This window comes from Pelophylax lessonae, assembly GCF_965119305.1.
Source record: "Pelophylax lessonae genome assembly, chromosome: 6".
Taxonomy (NCBI): domain Eukaryota; kingdom Metazoa; phylum Chordata; class Amphibia; order Anura; family Ranidae; genus Pelophylax; species Pelophylax lessonae.
Genome location: NC_138773.1, coordinates 127,485,797 through 127,503,660, shown reverse-complemented (window position 1 = coordinate 127,503,660; position 17,864 = coordinate 127,485,797). Strand labels below are relative to the sequence as shown.

The 17,864-nt window shown below is 44.0% G+C and overlaps 1 protein-coding gene across 1 annotated transcript in view; it reads left to right on the top strand.

Annotated features, from left to right (window-relative positions):
• BMERB1 (bMERB domain containing 1) overlaps positions 1-17,864 on the top strand; it is a 633,071-nt gene that overhangs the window by 526,552 nt on the left and 88,655 nt on the right. Inside the window, exon 4 of the mRNA XM_082261009.1 lies at positions 7,833-7,947. Within this exon, the coding sequence (XP_082117135.1) occupies positions 7,833-7,947 (115 nt within the window). The remainder of the gene's footprint in view (positions 1-7,832; positions 7,948-17,864) is intronic.

The following is a 17,864-nucleotide window of genomic DNA, read 5'->3' as shown; positions in this document are numbered from 1 at the left end:
CGGATTTCGGCCGATGACCCCACTCCTATGGAGGTAGGAACCATACGCCCACCTCTATCAACTATGGAAAGAGCCAGAAGACGATCTGGTAATCTCTGCTTGTACTGTGCATCCCCGGATCACAAGATAAACGTCTGTCCCCTAGTCTACAAAAAGAAGGGTGAGTGTTCACATGTCCTCCTAGGGGGATTGACATCTTCAATTACTAACCCTTACCTTTTTGTTTGCTTAACATTACAGTGGGACCAGAACAGGATTACTACTAAGGCCATGATTGACACAGGATCTTGTGGAAATGATATTGACATACGTTTTGCTGCTTTAAATAAAGTCCCTATTATTTCTAAACCTAAACCTGTCTCAGTGAGTCTTATTAACGGTGTTCCTTTATCCTCTGGTCCGATCACTGATCAGACACAGGCACTCCTAGTCACTACTAACGGGTCTCATATGGAGACCACTACCTTCGATCTAATACCTTCACCCCACTTTCCCATTGTTTTGGGACTTCCCTGGTTACACACACATCAACCAACCATAGATTGGAAGGAACGGACCCTGGCCTTCCTCTGTTGCTATTGCGAGGGTACGTGTAACCTCCCGTCTTCCCGGAAGATCCTGTCTGTGGTGACAGATGAGATTGCACCACTATGTTATCAGGATCTCTCTGAGGTTTTTCTTGAGAAAAATGCTCAAGCACTACCTCCCCATCGAGACTATGATTGTAGTATTGATCTACTCCCAAATAGCAAATTGCCGTTCGGTCATGTTTATCCTCTTTCACAGGATGAACTTTCCCATCTCAAAGAATATTTGGATGAGAATTTGAAAAAAGGTTTTATTAGACCTTCCACTTCTTCCACAGCAGCAGGACTCTTTTTTGTCCGCAATAAGGACTCAAGTCTCAGGCCTATCATCGACTATAGGCAATTGAATGCTATTACAATAAAAGATCGCTATCCTCTACCGCTTATCCCTGAACTCATTGAGCAGGTGCGTGGAGCTACCTATTTTTCAAAATTGGACCTGAAAGGGGCATACAATCTCATTCGAATCCGTGATGGACACGAGTGGAAGACTGCATTCAGAACCAGATACGGATTGTTCGAATATCTTGTAATGCCATTCGGGCTATGCAACGCCCCTGCAGCCTTTCAACGATTTATAAACGATATTTTCAGAGACTTACTAGATGTCTGTGTTGTGGTATATCTGGACGATATACTTATATATTCACGATCCTTGTCTGAACACATAAGACATGTAAGACTAGTATTATCGAGATTGCTTGCACACAACCTATACGTGAAACTGAAAAAATGCTTGTTTCATAAAGAAGAGGTACTGTTTCTAGGCTACATCATATCCAAAACAGGAATCAAGATGGACATGAGTAAGATATCCTGCATTCAGGATTGGCCTACACCAACCACCCGCAAGGCGCTACAGCGATTCCTTGGATTTTCTAATTTCTACAGGAAATTCATCAGGAACTTCTCTGCCATTGTGAGACCCCTCACACAGCTCACTAGCATTAAGAGACCATTCAAATGGTCAGATGAAGCAAATAAAGCTTTTCACCTGTTAAAGACAAGGTTTACTTCTGCTCCCATACTACGCCATCCAGACCCATCCCTCCAATACATTCTGGAAGTAGATGCGTCAAACATGGCAGTAGGAGCAATACTCTCCCAACGACCAACTAACACTTCACCACTCCATCCAGTCGCCTTCTTTTTTAAATCCTTAAGCAGTCCAGAGGTAAATTACCCCGTGGGTGAAAAGGAACTGCTTGCTATAAAATTGGCTCTGGAGATTTGGCGACATCTACTCGAAGGCACCCGATTACCAATACTTATATACACGGACCATAAAAATCTTCAATATCTTCAGACTAACAAAACTCTCTCTCACCGACAGGTACGATGGTCACTATTCTTTCTAAGGTTTAACTTCCTAGTGACCTACACACCTGCAGATAAGAACAAAAAGGCGGATGCACTATCACGACTAACTGAAGAAAACTACTTCGAAATCCCTTCCATTCCTATAATACCTCACAAGCGTATTATTGGAGTTGTCCGTTCTTTGAAGGAAGAGGTTTTGCATGGTATAAGTTTGGATTCACCCCCACCACAACTAAATACCGATGCAGAAGGCTTCCTCTACTACAACGACAAACTTTACATACCACCTACCATGCGCACCAAGATCTTGGAATTATCGCATGATGTGCCTATGGCAGGACATATAGGTATGACAAAGACTCTTAATCTGATTACCAGACAATTCTGGTGGCCTGACATGAAAACATCTATACAAAAATTCGTCTCTTCATGCAATGTCTGTGCCAGGTCCAAAAAACTACGAGACCATCCGGTCTACTATGCAGTCTACCAATACCCCAAACTCCATGGGAAGTTGTGTCCTTGGACTTTATAGTAGAACTACCTCCTTCCAAAGGATTTAATACCATCTTGGTGTCAGTGGACCATGTGACAAAGATGGCACATTTCATTGCTATTCGCAGACTACCTTCGTCCAAACAAACGGCAGAACTCCTGATGAAACATGTCTTTAAGTTACATGGTATCCCAAAAACTCTTCTGTCTGACCGTGGATCAGAATTTATTTCCAAGTTCTGGCGAGAACTATGTCACATACTACGAATTGAGCGGAAGCTCACTTCTCCTTACCATCCGCAGACCAACGGACAGACTGAAAGAGTCAACCAATGCATCGAGCAATATTTACGTTGTTACACTTCTTACCAACAGGATGATTGGGTGGATCTTCTCCCTCTGGCAGAATTTGCCTACAACAACGCAACCCACAGTACGACCAAGCAGAGTCCGTTCTACTTGAACTATGGGTTTCATCCCTCTATTCTTCCACCACGCATCCTTCCTTCAAATAACCCAGTAGCCTCAGACTATCTTACCCAAATAAAGGACTCTCTGGGTTTGCTTAATACTACCATTGCACACGCTCATAGTCAACAAAAGAAGTACTATGATCTTCGCAGAAGACCTTCTCCTCAGTATGCTATTGGGGACCTCGTTTGGCTCTCAACAAAAAATTTAAGACTGAAAATCCCTAGCATAAAGCTTGGACCTCTCTTCTTGGGACCTTTCCCAATCAAGAAACTTATTGGAAAAGCTGCAGTACAGCTTACATTGCCAATAGACCTCAAAATACATCCCATTTTCCATGTGTCGCTACTGAAGCCCCATGTTCCTGACCAAGGAATAAGGCCTACTATCCCACTTCCTCCTCCTGTACAAGTTGAAGGTGGAGAAGAATATGAGATAAAAGAGATTCTGGATTCTCGTATCCACAGAAGAAAACTTCAATACTTAGTTCGATGGAAGAACTATGGGCCCCAAGACGACACCTGGCTAAACACCTCTGACATACATGCCCCTAGATTAATCCGCAACTTTCATGCGAAGTACCCAGACAAACCAGCTCCAGAGGCCTTCAGGAGCCGGCCTTAAGGGGGGGGGTACTGTAATGTTCTGGTACCTTTGGTACCCTAATTCCACTTTTCCTAAGTGTATGCGCCCCACCATTCTCTTTTGGTAAGGTGCGCATACACCTTTAAGACCGATGCTGTCATCACTGAGCGCCGCTGGAGCGGCTATTTCAACCTCCGGCGGTCTCACTCACATGTTCGTTCAACGCCGCATAATCTGCCTTGAAGCTCTCATGCTTGCAAGCATACCTCGCTATCGGAACCACGCTGCTGATCCCTGTATCCCGCTACCGGATCATCCGCTCTTGCCGAACCTCTCCTCTACTACATTGCTACTAGTGATAAGTACCCCACAGGGGAAACCTCTATAACCTTCATACTAAAGCTTACACTATCTAGCTCTGCATACTAAGGACTATTACTACATCTGCATTAACTAAGATTGCTAGCTCTTGAGCCTAATACCATCTGCTCTTGCACTGGGTTGGTCTATCCTGTATGTTCACCTGCTACTCTATCATCTGCTACCATACATGATTGCTTAACCTATCTGCATCCCATCTGCTACTATCTTACTTTCAAGAACATTCCTTTCAAGTGTCTGTCATCTACCATCTCTACCCAACCTGTCTCTTCAGCCTATCATCACTATATTACTATACATATAAGTCACTCTAGGAACATCTTATTGAGTGTGTGTATCTACTTGCTGAATTGAGACTATCCACACATGATGAGTCTTGGGAGTTGGGATTGGTGTCTCAGCGTTTCTCTACATGACTACTGAAGTGGAATATTTCTGCAGCTGTAAATCCACATTATACATAAAACGCAGGAGCGTTACACACAGCAAACAGCATGCTATGGGGGCACCCTAGCCAAGTCACTGCTTCCTGTGTACATTCAGACACGGAACCGCAGCCCGGCCCTGCCCCCTTTCTCCCCTGATTGGCTGACTGACTCTGACACCAGCGGAAGCCAATCACGCTGCGCTGCTGTCTCAGCCAATGAGAAGGGGAGTCCGGGGCAGTTGAGAAACTCCTGCAACATCGCTGGATAAAGATGGGCTCAGGTAAGTATTAGGGGGGCTCAGGGGGGCTGCTGCACACAGAAGATTTTTTTATCTTAATGCATAGAATGCATTAAGATAAAAAAAAAAACCTTCTGTCTTTACAACCCCTTTAATGCTTCAATAACAGACAACCTCCATATGTTAAGCCTTCCCATTTGTCCCCATCCAGCTGTCATGTGATATCAGGCATATCACATATTACAAAGCCATCACGTTTGTGTACAGATTACAAGACTGCAGGCTTCATGGTCAAAGGGGATGCTTCATTCAAGGCATTCAGCAGGCTATAGACACTGCTTTATCAAGAGTTTCATTGGAGGTGAAATCGCATTTACTATAATATATTATGAATGTCTGTACAATCATCTTAAAACATTGGATGCAATCAAATGGTCTCTCCTATGTATGTAACATACAGAGACATTCAGAGATCAAGGAAAACAACCCCAGTCATCAGGAGCAGAGAACTTGTTCAACACATGTCCTTTGTGGGGCCCTAAAAATCCAGGTGTTGGTTTACATCTTTTTTTTTTCTAATATTTTTCACGGTTCTTCAGATGTGAGCGCACAGGCAAGCAGGTGACTCTGGATCCCCAAGGGCGTGGAATCTAAGGGCCAGCCGGTGTTCTGCCAGGGACCTCCTCACGGGAGTTTGGACTTAGCTGAGTGCTGACCCCAGGTCACGACCCCCAGGTTCACGCTGCTCACGAGAGAGTTCCCAAAGAGACAGTTCAGGCACGGATAGATGGATGTATGGATGGATGGAGCAAAAGGAGAGCCGGATAACGAGCCAAGGTCAGGGCAGGCAGCAGACAAACGTAATCAGGAGAACTAGCCGAATCGGTACACAAGAGATCAGTCCAAGAGAAGTCAGGTAGGAATAATAACACGGAAGGAGCTCAGGAACAAGTGTTCCTCAAGCAACCAGAAACTGGTCTGAGTGGAATTTAAATAGGGAGACACATGGGAGGCTGGACAGGAAGTAGCAGGTAGGAAGGTATATAAACCATCTGATCTGTGACAATATTGTAGTGAGAATTTTTTACTTTTAGGTCTCATGCACACTGTGCAGCAAGAACTTGCAATCCAGCTCACGATTCAGTTAGCGCAAATCTCACACGGAAACGCGTGTCAACTCTGCCCACAATTCCAAATCGCCCATATGTGAACGGGGCCTTAGAGATCATCAAAGTGATGCTGGTCAAAATTATTTCCTAGCAAACTACCAACTTTGACAACATTTCGCTAAGATTCAAGCTCTCAATTTAACTAATTTGCAAAGGCAAATTTGCCAAAAAAATACTTTTTTATGTTAATGTAGTGGATGTGCATGTGTAGGAGAGGGGGTAATGGGGTAGTTTAGTTTATTTAGTATTCCTGTATTTCTGCAGGGGGGCTTTTTTAGTGTATGTGATTATTTTTATAAAATTTATCCACTTCAATACTGGGCACTTTCACCTCCTCCCTGCCCAGGCTAATTTTCAGCTTTCAGTGCTGTAGCACTTTGAATGAAAATTGTGCGGTCATGCCACACTGTACCCATATAAAATTCTGATCAAATCTCATTGTCAAGGAGGTTTCCTATGATCTTTTGTTAGTGTAAGGATTCAGCGGCAGAGATGACCAGATCTGCATAGCTATATAAAGAAACTGAGACCAAATGATATATGGTAAAGTAAATGTATTATTAACAATGCAAAAGACAGCGACACACTAGCAAACAGTGAACATAAAAATACAAGTGACCTACAACCATACAATAAAAATGCCTAAGTAAAAGAAACCTAACAAACTCATTATAAATAAACTGAAAATACCCTTCACTTAGCGTCTTACAACAATTGAGACTGCAGCTCCAACTATATCCAGGGCCGGTGCAAGGATTTCTGTGTACATATGCGAAGGTGCATTTTAGTGCCCCCCCCCCCCCCCCCATCCCCATACTGTCCTCCCTCTACCCCCCTCCCCTTGCGTGGAGAGCAGCTCTGCATGAAGGACAGGACACAGCGCCTCTTTAAATTAGCTCTTTCATCAGAATTTGCAGAGTTCCCCTTTATACTGTAAGGGGGGGGGGGGATTCTGATGAAAGGGACTCTGGGTACCATGATTTAAGGGGGAACACTAGCAACTCTGATGTAAGGTGGCATCTGGAGGAACCCTAGGGTTCCATTGAACCCTGGTTGAGAATGCCTGCCTTAACTTATAGGGATTGTCAAAATTCATCCAACTAGAAATCACCAAAAAATTAGCTATTGCTCAGTTAATGTAACTGTTAACAAAATTAGCCTCTAATTTGCCACTAGGAAATCATCATGTTGTTTTAATAAAGAGAGGCTTTAATGCTTACAGGTTTGTCATGAGAGATGGTTGCATGCATGATAGATATTTCTAAGAAGATGCTATAGAACTCTTGTTCAAATTGGAACCCAGAAGAAACTCAGCTAAGCACTTGCATCAGGTAGATCTAGAAAATAACACAAATTAATTGTGTATAAAGAATCGTGTTTTTTTTTTCTCAAGGCAAAGTATTTTGGTATATATTGACTTTGACTTCCTGCAATCCCCCGCACAAAAACACAAAGATAGGGTGGTTGAAGATGAATATTATAGGCTCTGCTGTAATTCACATGTGCTGAAAGGGAACATGTTCACAAAAGAAGATTTAACAGAATTGAACAGAAGAATGATCTCAGTGTGATTCTGTTCCTTCATTTTCCAATCAACAGACTGCTGGAGGTAGATTCAAGACTATGCTGTCCTGCTGCTATAGTAAGGGTTAAAACTATTGTCTAGTACACATGGGCCAAATGTTGACATCGGCTGTTTTAATGAAAACCGGGTGACATTCGGCGCATGTGTATGTCAGCTGGACAGGCATGCTGAAAAAATCAGACTCCCGATCAGCGCTCTCAGCCATTGACTGAAAGTGCAGACCGGCATTTTCTGGTGGGGGTGGGGGGGGGTGGGGATTTTGGTGCGCATCTCTCTGTCTGAACACAATAGCTCAGCAGGGCAGATCGCTGTATGAACGTCGGATCGATAGTACAGTCTGACCGGCGCTGACAGTTTTTTTGTCGCTCAACCCGCTGGATTGAATGAAAAATAACTATTAGTGTTTACCAGGCATTATCACTTTACTGTTTGATAGGGGGGGATCTTAATCACACTGGCTGTACACAATTATAAATGCTTTAGCAGGCAAAAAGCTGGCTTGCCTAGATATCAGTTTTAAAATGCATAACCATTGTGCTGTTCATTTAGTTTTACCATGATTTCCTTTTGCAGAAAAAGAAAAAAACAGTCAGCTGAAAAAAAGAGAAGATGAATTAATTCAGAAGATCCAGAAGTTGGTACAGAAAAGAGATTTCTTAGTAGATGATGCAGAAGTGGAGCGGTTAAGGTGAGGGTTCTAGTTTCTGTAAATCAAGAGTCAAGTTGATTATACTATGTTGTTATCAAGTTCCATCAGTGAGCATTTTAACCCCTTTTGAACCATAGCCATACTACACATGCTCCAAAAATACCATCTAAATACTTTGGCCATGTGTAGCATGCTCCTCTGCATGGCTTGCGGCTATCTGGCCACATTTACTGACAATTCAGCATGACTGGGTCATTGTTACAGGAGCAGATCAGGAGCGATTTTTAACATTAGGAACACTTTTTTCAAAACAAACACTGGTCAATCTAGAAAAAACATTTTTTGTGTTTTGTTATAACGTTATCTATAGATTTCATAAAGAATAAAATAGGAGAATGACAAAGTTATTGCAGAATCAATAGCCCATAGTTAAAATATAAATATTACTCTGGTATATACTGAAGGTTATGCTGGTATGAGAAAGTGGTTAAAGTTGTGGCAAATGGTCTTAGAGTGTAGTCCTAAATAGTAAGTGTAACAGATCCCCAATAGTTGGACCAAGTATTTCTGTCTTAGGTCTCCAGAATCTCACGTGATGCAGTGACCTGGCCCCTTAATCCCCCCCAAACATCAGCCGAAGCTTGATGAAGGGTAAAACAAAAGACACTTTATTCACCAACTCACTTCCAATATATACAGTTTTAGGTGCTTGATTACATCAAGCAAATGTATTGTATACAGAACATAATTAACATACCTGGCCATCTGGACAGACACAGGTGAATGACATTGCAGGCTCAGACAGGATTAGCATTATCATAATTGATTCAACAAACAACAAGCCCACAACATAGCCGAATACACATTCCTAGAAGTGTGAACACACTTCACCTCTAAACAGATGAAAGCAGAAGACATAGGCTCTCAGACTGCCCATCTCCATTTTCAACACACCTTATTATAACTTAAGTGTCAATTCACATCCCCCCAGTATACCATAGCTCATTCTTTTGTCATTAGCATCTGTTTAGTCTCTCATGGTGTGAAGTCCTTTGTTGTAATATGCAGCTTAGGCCCAAAGTCTGTGTCACTTGGGGTGACAGAGACTTGAATTCAAAGTAACAGTACTCCAAGGGTCCCCCAGCATACACCCCCAGCCAGAGCTGCGCTCCCCTACAAGCCAGGGCCTCCACACTCCTCCAGTAACCTGTGACGAACATCCCAGCAAATGGGCATTTGTCACAGTAAGGATGGGCTAACGGTTCGGCCCGAGCATGAGTTCAGGCTAAACATTTGCCTGTTTGGTCATTCTCCGAACAACGAATTTGCAGGGGTGTTCGCCCAGACGAACGCCCTGCAATCCACTGAGCACTACACAATGCATTCTGCACCCTGGTTGGGCAAATCTTCCCCCAATCAGGGCGCAGTGTAAGCTGGCTGTTAATGAGCAGGGTCAGGAAGCTGGGTGTGGCATCCTTAACAACTGATGAGTCATCAGCTGTCAATCAGTTTCCCCACTGACAGTTGGAAAAAAAATGGCATGGGGTCCCAGTGGCCCCACCCCTTGTCTACATAAGAAGATGTCACAGTGCAGAGTGGGTATATGGGGGGAGGCCTCCCGGGAGGCAAGATCGTTTTTTTATTTTTCGGGTCCAGCTGGCAGCGTGATTGACTATGGATTTACATTGAAGGACACTATTTTTTTATTTTTTAAAAAAGGACATGTCAAAAACTGTTTCTTGTGGTTATTTTTTTACATTTTTTTGGTGAATAGGTAGGGGTACAATGTAACCGATACCCATTCAAATAGGGTGAGGCCCAGGACCCCCCTGCCCCAAAGCACCCACCCCCTATGTTGAGGGCATGTGGCCTGGTACAATATGATTCAGGAGGGGGGGGTGCTCGCTTGTCCTCTCCCCTTTCCTCACCTGCCAGGCTGCATACTTTGATTAGGGTCTAGTATAGATTTTGGGGGGACCCCATGCCGTTTTCTTTTTTTTTATTTTTGCTTCCCTTAAAAATCCATACAAGACCTAAAGTGCCTGGTATGGATTGGGGGGAGGGACCCCATGCCTTTTTCTTTCTTTATTTTTTCAATAGCCATCATTTTAAATGGGATTTGACTCTTTTTTTTTTCTTTAGAAATGTCTTTTGCTGTAGCCTGTTTTACGCATGCTACAGATGTGCCACTTTATAGGCACATTAATGGAACTGAAAAGGAATTTCTCAATTTTATTGTTGCACTTTAATGTAACTTTAGTATCACTGCTCCTAAAAAAAATGATTAAAAAAAAAAATTGTTTATGCTACATGCCCACCAGGGCAGTACCTAGACCCCCATACCCCATTAATAGCCAACTACTTGCATATAAGCCTTCAAAATGGGCACTTTTTACTGTTCGGCTCCCATAGACTTCAGTGGGATTTGCCATTCCGGAGTTCTGCTGCGAACCGTATAGGGGGATGTTAAGCCCATCCCTACTGAATAGATTTTATACTACAGTAAAGCAATACAAAGCACTGTTTCTCTAATCTGCTCCGATCACTGTTCTCACTACATCCGAGCATACAGGATGCATGGGGCAGGGTCAGAGCATCAGAGGAGCTCCCAGCCTCGCTCCCTCTCTGCTGGCTTGCTCAGGAATACAGCCTCCTGTGTCCTCTGTGCACTTTGCAATACCCTCATCGGGGCCCCAATTCTCGGGCAGTGCAGGATCAAGTGGCAGCTGCTTTGGGCCCCCCAATTTTTTTATAGAGAGCCAATTATTGAATAAAATATTGAAAAAAAAATGAGATTTTTTGATTTTGACTTTGGATTTAGTGTCTGGTGGGGTCTAAAAAGTGTACCTGTGAAGTTTCAGCTCTGTAGCATGTCCAGAACCAGAAAAAAAAGATTGTTTCTATTAGGTCACTTATAGAACAGGGATATGGCTCTGCTATTTTCACACCTTGCCGGTTTTGTATCAAGCGTTTTTTTGGGGGTTATTGGAGGCAGGCATAACATCAGAACTTCTGTGTAGGGGTATATATACACACACACATATGTATATATACACATACACATATATAGGTGTGAAAATAGCATAACACTATGCTTGCGCTAATGAAATAATTAACAGGCATATGGCTCTGCTCCTATAACACCTATATATGTGTATGTGTGTATATACATACATGTGTGTGTGTATATATACCCCTATACAGAAGTTCAGATGTTTTGCCTGACTCCAAAGACCCCAAAAAAATGCCCCAAAAAAAAGCCTGCAATAACACACCTGGGCGTTTTTTTTTGGCGCAGGCGTTTTTTTGGGCATTTTTTTGGGGTCTTTGGAGGGAGGCAAAACATCTGAACTTCTGTATAGGGGTATATATACACACACACTTATATGTATTATACACATACACACATATAGGTGTGATAGGAGCGGAGCCATATGCCTGTTAATTATTTCATTAGCGCAAGCATAGGGTTCTGTTTTTTCACACCTATATATGTGTAGGTGTATATATACATACATACATGTGTGTGTATATTAGGGCTGCGCATCTTCACTTACCTCACGATTCGATGCGATTACGATTATTAGGGTGGCGATTCGATACGATTCTATTCCGCGATGCATCACGATGCATCACGATTACTGCCCAATGCCCATGCCCAGCCCACTGCCCAATGGTTTTCAAAACTTTATCAAAAAAACAAACAATCAAGCAGTCACAAATAAAAGAATCCTTTTTATTTTCATTTGCTTCAAAGGACACTTTCCTGGACCCTGTCATGGCCTGCAAGCCCTGCATACTTTAGTGCACTTGCACTGCAAACATATAGGAAGGTCTGAAAATGCAAACAGCATAGCAGAGACAGACAACAACACTAGTATTTTACTAGAAGTAAAAGTAAAATTAGTAAAAAACTGTAGTAGTGCAGTTTACTGCTTCATAAAAGAAAATATTAATATAAGCCAGGCCTACCACCATTTAAAGTACAACTAAAGGCAAAACTTTTTGGATTTTGGATAAAGTTTGGCCTATAGTTGTACTTTAAAGGCAAGCCAAGATAGAAGCCAGCCAGCCAGCCAGCCAGCCAAGCTAATATTCTTGTGAAAATGGTCATCATAAATTCCCACAAAACATTATATATAAATCCTTTTATGTGAATATGCATTGCAATAAATTCTAGGTGTGCCATAACCTGTCCTCTACAAAACAGAGCACTTCCTGACTAGTAGCAAACATCAAGGGTGAACCTGGCAATAGTGCACTGCTGCATAACTTCCATGTTCACCGTGATGTTTGTTTCCCTCTGCAACTGCCAGTCAACTCAAGTGAGTTGATGGATTGGCTGCTAGAGGGGAGTTACAAATATAAGCTTTAAGCTTATCAATTCACTTATGTCACTTTTATGTCACTTACTTTACAAAAAACGTTACCTGTCCTGCAGACAGTCTCTGTCTCTACCACGATTAAACCCAACTGAAGCCAAGCCAAAGCCACCATTAGAGGAAGGAAAACCCTTGACAGAGTAAATCATCAACTGAAGCTTACTTACTGAAGACCAGCAGACAGACATGCGTTGCAATAGATTCCAGGCGTGTGCCATAACCTGTCCTCTACAAAACAGAGCACTTCCTGACTAGTAGCAAATATCAAAGGTGAACCTGGCAATAGTGCACTGCTGCATAACTTCCATGTTCACCGTGATGTTTGTTTTCCCCTGCAACTGCCAGTCAACTCAAGTGAAGTGAGTTGATGGCTGCTAGAGGGGAGTTATACAAATATAAGCTTAAGCTTCAATAATTATCAATTCACTTATGTGAATGGACCATTTTTGAAAACAAGCCATTCTCCATCTCTCCAGTGCCAGAAAAGCTGTAAAAAATATAAAATGTTCCAGGTTCACTGCGATTGTGTTTGCCCCTGCCATTGCCAGTCAACTAAACACAGTGTGTGTGTGTCGTGACTCGTGACAACTCAAAAGCTTAGACGCAGCCTCAGCATCAACTCAACACACACACACTGTGTGTGTGTGTTGAGTTAATGCTAGAGCTGTGTTATAAGCTCTTGAGTTGTCACGACAGTCAGTCAGTCAGTCACGTTACAGAAAGAAAACTTTACCTGCACTGCACTGAGCAGCACTCTACCATGTCGATTACATCTGTAACTGAAGCCAAGCTAGCCAACAAGCCACCATTAGAGGAAGGAAAATCCTTGAGAGTATAAATTGTAAACTGAAGCTTAAACTTGAGGAAATCCTATGGGGGTCACATTCACAAACTCACAAATATAGTATATTACACAAGAATCCACAATTGGTGTATTTATTTGTGAACCAATAAGATAAGACTCGAGGTTAAGCTTCAAATGTACAAGTTATTTCTCTCAATGATTTTCCTTCCTATAATGCTGCACCGTGGCTGGCTTGGTGTCAGTCAGTTGTCTAGAAGAAAATACACTTTAATATTATTTATTTGGTTGAGGGTTAAATGAACCCCTGCCTACTTGCCTAGACACTTTTAGTGTGAAGCAAAGGAACGGATTATGGATTGGAAATGGACACATTGGACAGGACAATCTTCAAAAACAAACCATCAGTGCTATAAAGCTATAAAACAAGACTGGTGATGTGACTGACTGGTGACTGGCGGCAGACTGAATTAGTAATTACAGTAATTACTAATTCATTAAAAACGTGAATTAGTAATTATTTCAGTGCTTAGCATTTGGGAACATGTAGGTTTTTCTGTAAGAACACTAGATGATCCACATGCTCAGGTTTAAGACTGCTTCTTTTCGCTGTTATAACATCTCCTGCAGTAGAGAAAACCCGCTCTGCAGATACACTTGTACATGGGATACACAAGTAGTGATTTGACAGCTGAGAGAGGAGGGGGAATATGACCTCATGCTCACACCACCATTTTAAAGGGTCCTCAGTGAGAGGCAGAGGTGGGGCTTTACAATATTTTTCCATTTCGTCTTTTTACTTGGCATAGGGGGTCTTAGGTTCTATTGCACCATCAGTGAAAGACTGCCCCAGCAAAGTCATGAGCAGCGATGTTGTGGCCTTTTTTTTTGGGAGGAGAATGGCTGTCCTCAATGGGTGTTGTTTCTTCTTCCACAGTTGCTTTTTCCCTAGGCACTTCATCCACATTTGTCCTTCTATTAGATGTAATCTGTGTGTTTGAACAAAAGATAATAGTATAAGAAGAGCTGAACTAAGAGTGTGATTCATTGATGAGGTGTGGGAAACTGCACAGTAATCCATACCATACAGTTCCACTTCCCACACCGCATCAGTGAATCAGGGCATGTTATTACACAACACAATGTAGCTGAGCTTCTAGCTGTCTGGCAGGAAACAGTATGAAATTCTAATTACCTCCAAAGATGCAGCCTCCTCAGTCACTCCTCTGTATATCTCCGATCTCTCCTCCTCTGTGAGAATAAAAGGCAGTCCTTTAAAGCGAGGATCCAGTGCAGAGGCTGTATGAAGGATCTTCTTCTCTGCCTTACTGCTGTACCTCTTCAGGAGATCTATTTTGATGGCATTCTTGATCTCATGGGTCATGGCTGTGTCTCCCATGGTGTCTGTCATGCTCTGGAGCAGTTGTGCATTTAGAGCAGTGTTTCTCAACTCCGGTCCTCGGGGCACACTAACAGGCCAGATTTTAAGTATTACCTTGGGGAGATGCAGACTAGAATACTGCAGTCACTGAGCAGCAAATGAGATCACCTGTGATGTATTCAGTTTTCTTGCAAACCTGGCCTGTTAGTGTGCCCTGAGGACCGGAGTTGAGAAACACTGATTTAGAGGGGCAATGAGAGACACTGTTGGGTTGCGCTCTTCTGACATCAGCAAGGTTGCATCCTTCATTGGCTTTAATGCACTCACAGCGTCCTCTGCATTTGACACATCTGTTTCATTGAGAGTGCAGAGATCAGACTCTCCTTTTCTGACTTCTGGAGACAGCAAGGTGGCACAAACTGCGGGTTGTTGTTCTAAGAACCTCTCGACCATGTCATATGCGCTGTTCCATCTTGTTGGCACATCAGTTATTAGCTTATGATTCTTCAGGCCCAGATATTTCTTTTAGAAAGTGGCTTGCTCTAGTGCTGCGATGGAAGAATGTGGATATTCGTCGCACTCTGGCGAGAAGCCTGGAGAGCGTGGCCCCTTTCAGTGCCCGCTGAGGCGCTGACATGCAAGATTGAGTGTATGGGCAAAACATTTAACATGAGGAAATTTACCAACTTGAGCTGCAACTATCATGTTTGCCGCGTTGTCGGTCACAAGCACTACAGATTTATCAGACAGCTGCCATTCTTCCACGACATGAGACAGTAGCTCTGCCAGATGAGCACCTGTGTGAGACTCATAAATGGCTCTTGTTTGCAACACATGTGACAAGACCTGCCAGTCCTTAGTAACATAATGTGCTGTTATTGTAACATAGGACTCTGTTGTGACTGAAGTCCATGAATCACACGTTATTGCGACTCGACTGGCTTGGTTCATTGACGCAAGTACCTGAGCTTTGGTGTCGTGGTAGAGTGCAGGTATAATGTTTTCTGTAAAGTGACTGCGTGATGGGATCTTATAACGTGGCTCTAGCGTCTTCACAAGGTAGCAAAACCCGGAGTTGTCCACAACTCCGAGTAAGGCCGTAGGTCCTTGGCGATGAAAGCTGCCACAGCTTTGGTTAGTTTCTTCCCTTTTTCTGAGTTGGATGGATAAGTTGACAGTATGGCATCAATTCTTGGCTGATCTTGGTCTAGCAGTCTTTCCTTGGCAGTGGTGGCACTGCTGGTGGCGACCGGTGTTACTAACTCAGAGTGAAAACGGCTAACATGGTTTCTCAAGTTCGTAGTATTCCCTAGGTATTTAATTTTTGTGTGACAGTCTTTACATACGGCGTGTGTCTTGTCCAACTCACGCTTCCCTGTGTGTTCGTAAAATCCGAAATGTGCCCAGATGTTTGCTCTTAAAACGCTAGGTGCATTTTTTATCTCTCGATCTTTTTCTCCTTCTGCCATTAGCATATTACCACGTATGTGACGGAGACGGATGACGTAAATTGCCAAACTCTGTCAGTGTTTAAAAAAAAAAAAAACTTGTAAACTAAGCCGCAACAAGTCAACCAAGCAACATCTTTCATAAAATACCCCACAGCTGCCTGTGACAGTGACACTAACAGAGACCCCCCTCCCCCCACAGCTGAGCTGACACTGCAGCCTGACACACTGACAGAGACCTGTATGTCCCACACCTTCCCCAATCCCCCACAGCACTGACAAACACTGAGAGTGAGTCCCCCCCCCTTGCCCAGACCCCCACAGCTGACACTGACAGAGACCTGGATGTCCCACACCTTCCCCAATCCCCCACAGCACTAACAAACACTGAGAGTGAGTCCCCCCCCCCCTTGCCCAGACCCCCACAGCTGACACTGACAGTGTTTGTCAGTGCTGTGGGGGATTGGGGAAGGTGTGGGACATCCAGGTCTCTGAGTGAGTCCCCCCCTTGCCCAGACCCCCACAGCTGACACTGACAGAGACCCCCAGGCCCCCACTGACACTCAGAGAGAGCCCCCTGGCTGCCAGACTGCCACAGCAGAACAGTACCCCCGGGCCCCGACCGACCGTCCCCTGTCCCAGCCCCCCCCCCATCACAGACATCCCCCAGAGATACAGACGAGACCCCCATGAATGATTACACAATTATTTGTTTGGACTACATACCTGCTGTGTGACTGTGTGGGTTGTTGTGCACTGCATTGCAGAGGAGGACAGGTGCTGTGCTGCTCTCTGGGCTCTGTGGCGGGTGGCTGGCGTCACTGGCAGTGGCGTGGCGGCTGGGCCTGTCGGCTACGGTGAGGTGAGGCTGGCGGCGCTGGCTGCGATGGGGACGCACTTGGGGCTCCTGTGTGTGGAGTGTGGACTGGCTTGTGGCTTGGCTGGCTGGCTTCTTGGCTGCAAGGCCGCAGGTGGGACGCCGATACACGCGGGGGATGTCTTGCTGCGCCTCGGCCCGGGTCAAAGAGACGGAAGGGGAGGGGCGGAGCCTTTTTATTAAGCTCCCGCCACTAACCCACCAATCAGCTGCCGATCTTGTGATTTTTTTCTCCCTTGCGCGATAGGGCGTGGCCGCGGCTGATGACGTCATTTCCTAATCGATTATGCCGGCAACCCGCATCGATGCAGAATCGCGAAGGGTCGAATCGCGATGCATCGATCTTTCGATTATATTCCGCAGCCCTAGTGTATATATACCCCTATACACAAGTTCAGATGTCATGCCTGACTCCAAACTTGTCCTCAAAAAAGCCCTATAAACGCCTGCAGCAAAAAGCAGGCTGACAGGGGAGAAGCCATATCACTGCTCTGAAAGTCACATAAGAGAAAACAGTCTTTTCTCTATAGCGGTCACCCTGAAATGGAAGGGTTTTGTCACCCTGCCATAGCAGTCAGAGTCAGTTAACCCTACACTACACTATGGTCCCCTTACACTTAACACTTTCCCTACAGAGACTTGATTTTTGAAGCTAACTATAGTGGAAAATAGCACCCTAACTACACTAGATATCCCTTTCCTCACACTAATAATTGCTAAATGACACCTTGAAGCAGAAGTAACAGAACTGCTTCCACTCTCTTCCATGTCCCTGTATTAAAATGGTAGAAATTTGGCGGGGGCTATCTTATATACTGGGGGGCGTATTCACTAATGATTGGCCTCTGGACCCCCTAGTCACTCCAATCACATTCCTAGCATTCTCCTGCCCCTTCAATTGGCTTTTACTGATGGTTCTGGTCCAATCACGGGCTTTTAAAGCCCATTTCCTGGCCCATTGCATTTTGGTCGGTTCTGGTTGCCGAATTCCAAACTTTTTCAGCAAAAAGTTCTAAATTTGGCCAAACCTCGAACAGTTAATGTTCGGGTCGAACTGATGGTCGAC